The 11,631-nt window shown below is 49.9% G+C and overlaps 1 protein-coding gene across 2 annotated transcripts in view; it reads right to left on the bottom strand.

Moving 5' to 3' along the window:
• Window positions 1–11,631, bottom strand: part of LOC107272298 (zinc finger protein rotund) — a 45,486-nt gene that overhangs the window by 3,855 nt on the left and 30,000 nt on the right. The window contains exon 1 of one of the 2 annotated variants that reach the window (XM_015749318.2): window positions 5,245–5,993. The exons of the other annotated variant lie outside the window; for it this stretch is intronic. Within the exon in view, the coding sequence (XP_015604804.1) occupies window positions 5,245–5,445 (201 nt within the window). The 5' untranslated portion in view covers window positions 5,446–5,993. Of the gene's footprint in view, window positions 1–5,244; window positions 5,994–11,631 lie in introns of those variants that run through there. 2 annotated transcript variants of the gene reach the window in all.

Genomic DNA, 11,631 nt, shown 5'->3' with positions numbered 1-11,631 from the left:
AAAAAGTTCTTTTAATTCCCTGAGGAATTCCCCCCCCCCCCAAACCCCCAACCCTCGCCCCTTCATCGTCCACTAAACAAATAACGACAACGAGTCTTTTCTCGCTATTGAACGCTGTGTGCTTGCGATGCTTCCCATACTTTAGACTAAAGTCTCAAAGTCGGGGCCAGTTTGGTCGTAGCCCCAGGCTGGGACTTGTAAATTCAATTTAAATATTCGCCTGTCTCTGAGGATCGTAATGAGTTGAGAGCTAACGTGCAGCCACACTGCCCCGCACCGCACCCCGCCACGTCCCTCGTCCTGCCGCCTCACGCTAGGATTCTAGTAAGAGGCGAGCAGTCGAACAGTCGAACAGCCGCATAGCCGAAAAGCCGCATAGCCGATCCCGGGAGTCACGGTCGAATCGTCGATTCTCCTCGGCGAGAAGGCGAGAAGGCGATCGCTAAAATTAAACCTGAAATTGGCCGCCGCGCCGGGGGACCTATATCGCTTCCTGCTTCGCCGGTATCCAAAAAGACAGACGACGCCTGCCTCTCGATACACCTCTGGAGTTCTCCTCGCTGCCTCTTCTCGCTCTCCTTCCTCTATCTATCTTGCTGTCTATCTGGCCATTTTTTCTTTTCTATTAGATCACGACTTCCGGTAGGCTCGATCCACTGGGGGAGCACCAGCCTGCCACTCGTCTCTCTGTTCGGTCCTCTCGTGTTTACCCCGCTTTAGCTTAGTCGATCCTATACTTGTGTGGAAAATCGGAGGACTACTCGGCAGGATCCGCGCGATTATTCCTAGACGTCCTTATAGTCGATGCTCAATGCTGAAGAGAGAACACGGTTACAGGCAGAGTCGCGTCAAAGTGGATTAGGCCCAAAGTCTGTCTGAGGTAAAGCCTACTTATCCGAAAAATTGCCAATGGTCCAGAGGGAAGCTTCACAGGGTAGAATCAAAGATTATTGGGAGCCTCCATTGAAATTGCTTCTCTATTTCTATCTTCCCACACAAATGAGAGAGAGAGAGAGAGAGAGAACCAACAGACACTTACAGTACGTGGCTGTAAGGTCCCTTTTTGAGAGTGCGAGAGACGTAGAAGGGGGGAGGAGGGCTGCCTCATCCGTCATCGGCTTGTTTGCCGAAAAACTCGAGAAATCCGACAAAGCCTTTACAAGATTTTCCTAGGTTCTCTTATTCTCCAAATTTTTTGCTTTTCATTCGCATCTCCATTTTTTTTTGACTTTCATGCGTTACGTTGGTAAGTGCATGCTTTTGGGACGTGTCGCGCGAAAACGTGCTATATGTTTGGGGACTGGGCTCTTCCGGAACGAAAAGGGTCCATTAATGCGCACGCGGGCCCCCACGTGCTTCGAAGATCGTGAAAGGGTCGAAAGGGACTTCGACAGGCAAAAGAAGAGGTGGAAAAAAATAAAATGGGGAGGCTCCCCCCGTGTAAATAAAGATCGTAGATTCTGCGGTGACGCTTTGCGGGCCCAACGGGTCTTTCATAAAAGATGTGTATCGTCTCTACTACCCATGATCGAGACCCTTCAAAATCATTTAGGTATGAAAACACGAACCCTTTCCATAATTTACAGTTCAGAAGTACAGATTGACTGAATAGATTGGCTATCTAGAGGGGGAATCCTTATCAAAATGATTTTAAAACGTAGCCAGATCTAAAGAGCGGAGGCAGCAGGAGATGAACGATGTAGGAACGGGAGGTAAGCGAGCAGCCGTGGGAGGTGGGAGGTGGGAGGTGGGGGGAGGGGGCGAAGGCCGCAGAGAACACGGGGAAATGAAATCCCTGCAAGTGATATCGTGCAACCGTGCAAAAGTGACGATGAAGTTACGCATAAATCACTACTGCGTTGAGGTAAAGCCACGGCGGCGCGTGGTGGTCGACAGGACCAAATGATCATCATCAAGGACCAAAAACCAGTTTGAGGCTCACGTACCTGTACCGCGCAGCTACTTAGGCGGCCACGCATGTACTCGCGCACGCACGTACGAATATCTACCTACATTACAGAGCTACCTAGAGGCACGCAGTGTCGATCTTAAAATTACATAACCCATCACTCGGGAGACTGGTCGAGCCGACCACGTTTCCGCCATTGCCTTTACTTTTTCATTGGCTTGATTCGGTCCGATGGGTGCGAGTCACGGTCGCCTCCTGCATTCTCTTATTTTTTCATTTCAATTAGATTACCAAACATCGTCACGAGCACCTTTCCCACTGTGCACCTTAAGCCGAGGAATACTAGCTGCGAGTTACTGCTCGTTGACAAATGAGAGTGAGGAGAATGAGAGGAGGGGGGGGGAGAGAGAGAGAGAGAGAGAGAGAGGAGGCAGCCAGGCATCGCAACAAGACCAAAAGGCAGGAAGGTCCACGGCGGAGTAGGAAAGTACAAAGTCTCCGCGCAGTGAAGCAAGAGCGAGCAAACCTACAGAGAATCTAGGATACGCGGATACCATTGATTAGGCAAGCCCTGTGTCTACAGGATTGGGAGGAAGGAACTCTCGGGATAGTTTTAACGTCGTACCCGGGAAGGCGTTTGCGCCGTTCACGTGCATTTTTTCCAGAGCATTTCCGAGGAACGACTCGATGGAATGCTTCGACTGCAACAATTACCCCGTCGTAAACGGTACCACGCTTTGCCGAGATTGAAATATAAAACGGATCTTTTCCTTTTATTTTTTACTTCCTTCTTGCTCTCCTTATTATTCTCTTATTCTCTCCTCCCTTTGGTCTCCGTTCTCTTCTGGTTCTTTCACAGTATCGCTCTTGCCGGGGAAACGGACGGCGCCCCGACTTCCAAGCGGTTGAGTTTTACGTTTTACGTTTTACGTTTTACGTGGGTCGGACCGAGCGACAGAGGATAATGATAATGGGAGATCGAGGAAGAAAGGGGATACGTCTCAGGACTGAAGAAACGGGGGACCCTACGGGCCCTGGCAGACCTCTAACTTCTAACTACTACCGTTTCCTCTCTCGAGGCGCCCTTGCGAAAACAAATGGATTATTAAGAGCGGTCAGAGCGAGAACTGAGTAACGATTAACGTTGTAACGAGAGTTCACATTTTTTGCATCTCGTTCTTTTTTTCTTTTTCTTTTTCTTTTTCTTTTTTCCATCGCATTTCATTGACAGGGCCCGTGCACAACGACCCAGAGCTCGAGCGAAATTCCAAGACGATCCCGGGACTCTTGTAAATGGCTCACTTGCAAAAACTGGTAGAAGGTTGAAACTCTGAGGGGGATCGTTAACGAGATGGACTTTACAGAGGCGAACATCGTCGATATTATTTTGGACCTAGGAACCGCAAGTCCTTCACACGCAGCGAGTGCAAACGACAAAGAGGGAGGCCGCGGATTCAAAAGGCAGACGCGACGAGGCGCAGGAATAGAAGAACTTGAGCGGCAGTGTGAGCATAAGATCAATGTTAAGAGTCTCCCCCACGGTATATCGCTCGCTTAACGTTTCCTTAATGAAAGCCAGCAAAGCGGCAGACAACCCCAAGAGTAGGGGATTTTTTATAGACCCTACATCCCTATTCGCTTCCGACACGCACTCTCGTGTACTGCACACGCGTAGACGCGTAGACGCGTAGACGCACATGCGTCCTACCTTCCGTGGCAATACTAACCCTCAAAGGAAGACGCTCGCGCCTTAGTCGCTACGCAAGCTCAGTAGCCAGAATGGGTCCTGCTCCCATCCTGACGTCGTGGTCGGTCGGTCAGTCAGTCGGTCGGTCAGTCAGTCAGTCAGACTGTCCGTCCGAGAAATCCATGCAAACTTCATGAGACACGAATGCGACTCACTGACTGAGTGACTGAGTAAGGAGGATGAAGGAATAAGAAGAAAGAGAGAAAGTAGAGAAAAAAAAAGGTAGAAGGAGGGCAGGAAGAAAATTTTTTATAGGAACCCAAAATAGAAACGCAGGGACAGAGAGACATTTTTTGTCCCTCCACCCTCTTCTGCACTAGGTACAACTCCTACGTACTGCTGCCTACTGCTGCCTACTGCTGCCGGGCGCGTCCCGTTTTTTTATCCGCGGAAGAAATATGGTATCCTGTGGGCGCGTAAGGAGAAGACGACAAGATGATGCGCGGCGCAAGACGCAGCATCCAACGAGGGGATGGTTAATACGGTTCACCCTGCAGCGGCTTTTATTTTAAATCCCGATGCGCGCAAACGAGAGGGACATTCTCATCCCGAGCCTTCATCCTGTCCTCGTCCCTCGTGTCTTTTTTATGTATACGAGGGAAGGGAGGAATCGAGGGCGAAGCTGCCGGAGAAACAACACTCTCCGGCAAATTAAGACGGGAGCGAGAGATCTCCCCGGTAGCCGCGGGATGCTTTCCGAATGACGTAGATTGCGCCTAAGCGAAACGGTGGTAAATCCTCAAAATCATCGCAGCCTACGCCCAACCTTGCGGCGCACAACGTACAAATCTATACATATATCTAGCGCTAGCTATAGAATAGAATATACCAGGGAGAAGAAGATGGCATTCAAAGGATTTTTTAACGGGTCAAGTTTCCGGATCTCCTGACGGACAAATGGAATTATTATAGTAAAGTGGATAAGGGTCTCTGTGTGTGTGTGTGTGTGTGTGTGTGAGAGAGAGAGAGAGAGAGAGAGAGAGAGAGAGAGAGAGAGAGAGAGAGAGTCAGTGCAAGAGAGATATAGGAAGTAAAAGAGAGAAAAAGCGAGTATCCTACAGCCTCCCGCACGCCTACGTAACCTACAAATCTATTGACGGTCCATTCATCCCTTAACTTTGTACTGTATTGACAAGTTCTCAGTGTTCGAGATGGTATCGTTTATTTCCTCGAGTGTCGAAGGACTACCGATTATTTTCTTCTCGTTATTGTGACAAGGCAGGAGGGGGGGGGGGCCCTGCCTTTCTTTACAGTTTGGGTCTTGCCTACCTACACGTTGCCGTGCCAAGGCGAAGGCGAAGGCGAAGGCGCGCTCTCAACTATCCTGCCACTAGTTGCGTTTCTGCAAAATTGCACGCGAAGAATGAACGTGCCGAGTTTCCCTGGGGCTGTTCACGTGGCGATTACCGGGCCGTGCGACAGGGGGGAGGGTAGAGAGGGACATCGCAGATCTTTCGACGGAAAGATCGAAGAAGCGCCTTAACGGTAATGGCCACAATAAAATATTCAGAGAGTCCTACTCGGTCCCATTTTTCCATGGGGTTAGGTTATTCCTCTTTCTTTGTTTTGTTTTTTCTATTCTTGTTACCTTTTCATCCTCGTGCGGCGTAGGTGGGGTGGGAGGTGTATACATTCGGGGTGCATAGTCGCCGATCGACGAGGCTCCTCCAGTCGATGAACCTTGACTCCTGGGTGGACTAAGATCCGGTATGGCCGCATGATAATCCTGGAGTGCGGGCACTACCCCCGTGGGTACCACTGGTCGGTACTCCATCGCACGCACCTCCATTTTGCTCGCGATCGGGTATCCTGAGTAAACCAGCTTGAGGCCGTTCTCGAATTTCCTTCGAGTATGGTTATCACCGTAGAATCACTGCCGCTTCGCACAATCGTCTCTTAGCTCCCGTTAGTCTTTGCCCTCTCGCCACTTTTTATTCGCTTTTCACTTTCGATCTATAGTCCTGTTCCTTCTCTTTTTTCCTCTGCTCTTACTTCGAATATAGAAACACCAGTAACAAGAAACAACAAACAACAACAACAGTACGCGAGGAACCGCGCGACGTATCACAGATAACCGATCGCGTTTACCCGAATATATGTACGAACGGTATGAATATTTTATTATATACGGACGTTCGGGAGTGCAGAGTAACTTATGTAATTAGGATAGAAAGAGGTTCGCGAGCGCGACTCTTAATTAATCGAGCGTCGATTCCGATTCTTCACTCGATCGGACGATTCTATCTGGCCGATGTACTTGATCTGCTTTCCTTCTCCTCGGCACACTTGGTCCTCGTCTCCAGCTTTTTGGCCTATCTCTTCACCCCAAGGCTTAACAAAGGCTAACTAGGGAATAATTCTCTTTCGAGAGACTGTAGATTGGACCCGCGTGGTTCGACGGGCTCCTTTGAAATATCGGCGCATACGCTCAGTTATGTTTTTACGTGCTTCGTGTTCCCGGAGCGTGCGTGAGATTGCGTGAGAAACTTCTCCCCTCTTCTTCCTTACTCTTTATGTTATCTATTCTCTCGTGTATCTACTCTCTTTGAATCTCCGTCTCTCACTCCCTCTCTCGCTCAATTTTTTTCGTTCTGTCTATCTACAATTTGGCTTCTGATCCGTGTCTCTGCCGTGCTTCCGTTTCTTTTTCGGGACGGATAGATATCCGTCCGGCAAGATTCTCTCTGGCCAAATAATCTCCGATTATTTCCTTGGCGATTGTCACTTGACGTTCTCTCTCTCTCTCTCTCTCTCTCTCTCTCTCTCTCTCCCGCTCTTTCTCTCGACCGAGAGAATCGTCAATTCAGGGTCAGGTCCACATCGCGGGCTCTCTCCTTGATCCTCCTCGTGTTCGAAGAGAGATACGATGCGAGAGTAGTCACGATGTTTTTGGTGTTAACGATAAGACGACGGCGACGGCGACGGCGACGGCGACGGCGACGGGCTCAGTAGAGGGAAGGTTGCGTCGTGTCGTCGATCCTCGTGGTTGCGTAGTAGCCGGTGCGCGCACGCGTTCAACAAAATGTCCCTCGCGATTTCGGGCACCCGTTAAGAACGTTAAAACCGCAAGCGGAAATAGCAGGAGACGCGTATCTGGCGTCTCGTGTTTTTGCCCGGTGTTTACTGTTTTTCTAGAGGCGCTCTCTCGCTCGCTACCATGGGGTAATGCTCACCCCTTGGCTACTTTTTGCCGACTGAATGTTTTGCGCTGCTCGAGCGTTCTCGGCCCTCGGAAGGCTCGAGCCGAGCGTGCACCCCCACCCCACGGCCGCATCCCCACCAGCCGACGGCGACGCCGAGCGCTTCCCCTACCCTCGCTCCCTAGACAAGAGTGAGACTGCCAGGGCTATGCGCATACGTGAGAGGAGAGAACATCGGGGAGATAATTAAGCGAGCATATCGCGTCCTCCCTTCCTCCCTTCTTCACTCTCTCTCTCTCTCTCTCTCTCTCTCTCTCTCTCGGTAGAGAGAAGACTGGTGTCCTCTGTCTGGTCTCAAAACTCCTTAAAGGTTGTACACGGTGGGCAAAGCTTCGAGGGCTCGTACGATATGAACGATCAGATGAAACAAGAGAGAGAATGAGAATAGGAGGGGGAGAGAGAGAGAGAGACGAGGGTCCAAGTTCGAGCTTCTATCATCACGCGAGCGCCGTGGTACAGGAACTTTGCGCTTCGCGTGTAATCCCAAATAGACGCGTTTTAGATCCCCACTGCATAGTGACCCGTCGCATCCCCACCCACTTCATCTTTGCCGACAATCAGTCACTAGCTCTCTCGCTTCTTCTTCTTCTTCTTCTTCTTCTTCTTCTTCTTACACTTCCTTTCTCTGATACTCGGGTCCCTCTTATTCGTATGTTCTCTCTCTCGCTCACTCATTCGCTCCCTCTTTCTCTCTTCTCCCTGCCTACGCCATCGCCCCACCACCACTTGGTACAGCCAGGCTTCCGCTTCTAGGATCTGGTAGACCTTGGTGCTCATACGAGAAGCCCTATGCACCCATGACACACCTATATCTCTGTATCCACATGTGCATGTGTGCCGCCTCATTTCATTCTATTCGATTATCCGTGTGTATGTCAAATCAAAGATAAACAGCAAATACAAGTAATGAGAATTAGCGTATCATTTAAAATGGTGCGATGTTACATATTTGTAAGCCGAGAACAAGATAAGCTATACGTACAATATTATATAAGAAATAAGATGTATCCTGTCGATACTTAAATATCATTCGATAGCTACGTTCATTCATGGTCACAGTGACAAGCGTTTAGAACTGGGGAAGGGCGAACGCGAAATTCAGACGATCGATATGTCTGTCCTTGTCTTACGCACGTAAACGCCAGTAATACCCTCTCACTCGCACTCGCAGTGCCAGTATCATTGAAAAATTGGAAAAACTACTAAAGGGCTCGGTTGATCGGTGGATCGATGGATCGGTGGATCAAATTTCTGATTTTCCAATGAAGATTTGATAAGTAATAAAAAGGATCGATTAAAAAGTGATGTCGTGCGTGTGACGCCAGTAGCGTTTGGCGTCGCGGCGCATTGCGTTGCGTCTCGTGTGTTCCACGATACGTGGCTCTTTGGTTTCGAATCGAAAATGCTCCGTCATACTCGACTGCCTTCTGTTGCCCAAGCGTGTAGCACGGTTTGAGATCGGGCCGAAAATCGTTTTCGACACCCGAGGAGAGTGGGCCCAGACCGGGAAAAAGTGACGCATCGATTTTCTTACAAAAATCATTCGTCGGGCTCTCTCTCTCTCTCTCTCTCTCTCTCTCTCTCCTAGATTATTTTTCTCACTTTCGGGCGCACACACACGCATGCTGCTCGCCCGCAGATCCCTCTGGATGCGGCGACACGAACAGGCCCAACACGCGCGACTCTCTCATCCCTTTCAAGTAGTATTATTATTTTTTTTTTGGAATTGCTTATGGGGTCTGTTGCCGTTGCGTATTTTAAGCGGTCGAGAACGAAAGTCGAAATTTGTCAAATGCCTACGGATCCGTGTAACGTCTTCATAAAAGTCTGTTTGCTGCTTACTCAGTGGGACCATTCAGGATCCTTTTGCTCTCGAGGCCCGTTCGATTCTCTCGGTCATTTTCGTTTTTGCTTTTTTTTTCCTTTTTCTTCCTCCCTTCGCCCCTTTTTGCATTCTCTCTCTCTCTCTCTCTCTGACTCCTCTTGACTCTCTCGTGTGCTACTACTATACTCTGACTCACGTAGGGAGGTACCGGTTTTTGCGCGGGCGCTTTTTTGCCGATGCCAGACAAATAACTGTGAGAGGGTCAACGTGTAGAGAACGCGAGGAGAGAGAGAGAGAGAGAGAGAGAGCGAGAGAGGGGGGGGAGGGAGAGCAGGCAACTCGGAAGCAAAAGAGAAGATGCTGAACGCGTGCGCGCAGTTTTCGAAGGCAAAAAGAAGGGAAAAAAGGGGCAACACATCGCGTTAGGCGCCGCCGAGAAAAACTCGAAGGGCCTTTTTTTCCTCTAGGCCTCCCAGCAGCGCTCTCGTGTATGAAACTCCTCGAGTGAACGGGCCCTCTTGACGTTCATCGGTTATTGTCTATGTTTTTGGTTTTCCTAAAATTTTTATATCCCGGGGTCACTGACACCATTCCCAAACGATCCTGCCTTTTCGGGCGCGCCAGAAAAATATGATTTTCGGAAATGAACTGCCAGAAATCGACGTCGAGCGAGAAATCGCGTTTCCCATCGACACAGGAACTGCACACCCTCCGGGACTCAGGGCGCCATATGTCGATCAGACGTGCTTTGCTTTTCGCAACGCCACGCGTTTTACTCGATTCCCGCGCCGAACGACGTCGGCATCGGCGTCGGCATCGGCGTCGGCATGCCGATTTCGATCAGTAGGGTCCATCCTAATTCCAACTTCTAAGAAAACTGAGCAGAAAAGAAGCGATCGGTATTCGAAGGTATCGTCGCGTGATATCTAGGTCGCGACGGTTCGAAAATCCAAAAATAAGGCCTTTCGCGTGTTTCTTTGAGGAGGATCGATTCTCCTGCGGTGCTCGTGCTTCCCTCTCTCCCTCTCTCCCTCTCTCCCTCTCTCCCTCTCTCACGCTTTGACACTCTCTTATTTTCTAGCCGGCTGTGCACGTGCTAGAATCGGCGAAAAACCTCGAGAGATAGAAATCGGTTTTAAGGTGCCCGCGCAAGTAGGCACCTTGGCACGTTTATTACGATTAGGAGCAGCGAACCGTGGAAGTGCCGTATTCCGCAGCCGCAGCCAGTGTATCCAGTATCTGTGGATACTGGCCGATCGGCAAGCCGACCGATCCATAACCTCAGTTCCAATAGCGAGATGCAGCGAAGCGTGATGGCGTTCGTTTTGTCGCCGATCAGAAAGTCCCTCACGAAAACGGGAGATTATTGGATCGACACGGCTCTCTACCGATCTTACGGGGGTTTCCCTCGCTAATGAGCGCCGATATACCACCGATCATACTACCGATGAAAAATCTGCAGGATCTTATTTGTCCTCGGGTTATCGATCCAGATCGACATTCCGGACAAAAGTTGAACGTTCGCTCGAAGGGGAAAAAAATGCTTTAAGAAAAATCACGATACTTTCTGCGACAGTGTTCCGCGTTTAAGAGACTATCGGCAAGTGATCGACAAGAGATCGGCACGGAGCGACGGGTGGGTAGGCTTCTTTTACGTCACGCCTTCTGTTTATCCTTTTTTTCCCTCTTCTTTCCTTCACTATCTACGAGTTTTCCTTCTCGCCGGGAACAAGAGGGCGACCACGCAAACGCGGTAAGACTGGATTTTTCAAAACGGTTACTCACCACCAACTAGGCATCTGTGCTTAATATGCATATGGTCCAGGTCGCAGCATCCCCTGCTCCAATCCTTTTTTTTTTTGTTTAACTCGCTGCAGCCCGATATGCCCCTCTTGGTACGGCTACCACCACCACCACCACCACCACCACCACCCTTAGTCACCGGCACTACCACTGTCACAATTATTGTCACTACCACCACCACCACCACCAGCACCATTACTAGCAGCATTGGCAGCATTGGCAGCACTGGCAGCACTGGCAGCACTGTCGCATGGGGCTATACTCTCCCCTTTCGACAGACTGTCCTTTGCCCTCCCTTGCTTTCGGTCGGGCCTACCCTACTCTTTCTCTCCTGCCTCCCCATCTCTTACCTCACTCTGGTGGTGGTAGAGTCGCCGTGGTGGTGCTCTGGGTGCTCGCCCTAATTTCAACGGTCCGATCTTTCTCCACGTCTCCCGGTCCCTCGTTCTCTCTTTCCAAGTCGCTTTGAATGACAATCGCTCGGCTGGCTTAAGCGGGGCGTTCATGGAAAAAAGGGTCCTTCAAGGAATCATCATCGGGAATTACGACGATCGATCAACTACGGGAAAAATCGGCTACCTAATCGGAGCTCCTAACCCGATATGCAAATATTATGCCTACTTAGCGGCGAGATTAATGACTTCAATTTTTCGACTTGAAATTTCACCCTGTATGCAGATCTCTATGCAGATTCCTAAACGTGGATCCCCGGCAGAATGTTTCCTATTTTTATTCCTTTAGACATCCCGTGGGATTTTTTACTCACTCTCTCTCTCTCTCTCTCTCTCTCATGTTCATCCTTGATCGATTACGCACATGTGCCTTTACGCACCTTTAGGTAAGGTGAATCCAAGCGTTTCTCACTAGTCGTTACTCGTCACTCGCCAATTTTCAGGCTACGTGATTGCGGCGCGGATCAAATCCTTGGGAGTCACCTCGGAAGATGATCCTCTCGTCTCTGGATCAGCAGCGGACTCTCTAGAGCAATGGCGGCCGAGCATTATTCGTCGAAAAGTTCGATTTTCGTTCGTGCATGAACCACGTCACGGTCACGGCTTGACACCCTCTTCATTGTCTGTGCGTAGGTGTAGGTGTGTGCGTTCTCCTCTTCCTTTCTAGTCCAGGAGAGGGGGAGGAGGGAGGGGGA

Source organism: Cephus cinctus, unplaced genomic scaffold, assembly GCF_000341935.2.
Source record: "Cephus cinctus unplaced genomic scaffold, Ccin1 Ccin1_scaffold1161, whole genome shotgun sequence".
NCBI classification, from domain to species: domain Eukaryota; kingdom Metazoa; phylum Arthropoda; class Insecta; order Hymenoptera; family Cephidae; genus Cephus; species Cephus cinctus.
Note: the sequence above shows the minus strand (reverse complement) of the source record. Positions and strands in the feature narration are given on the sequence as shown.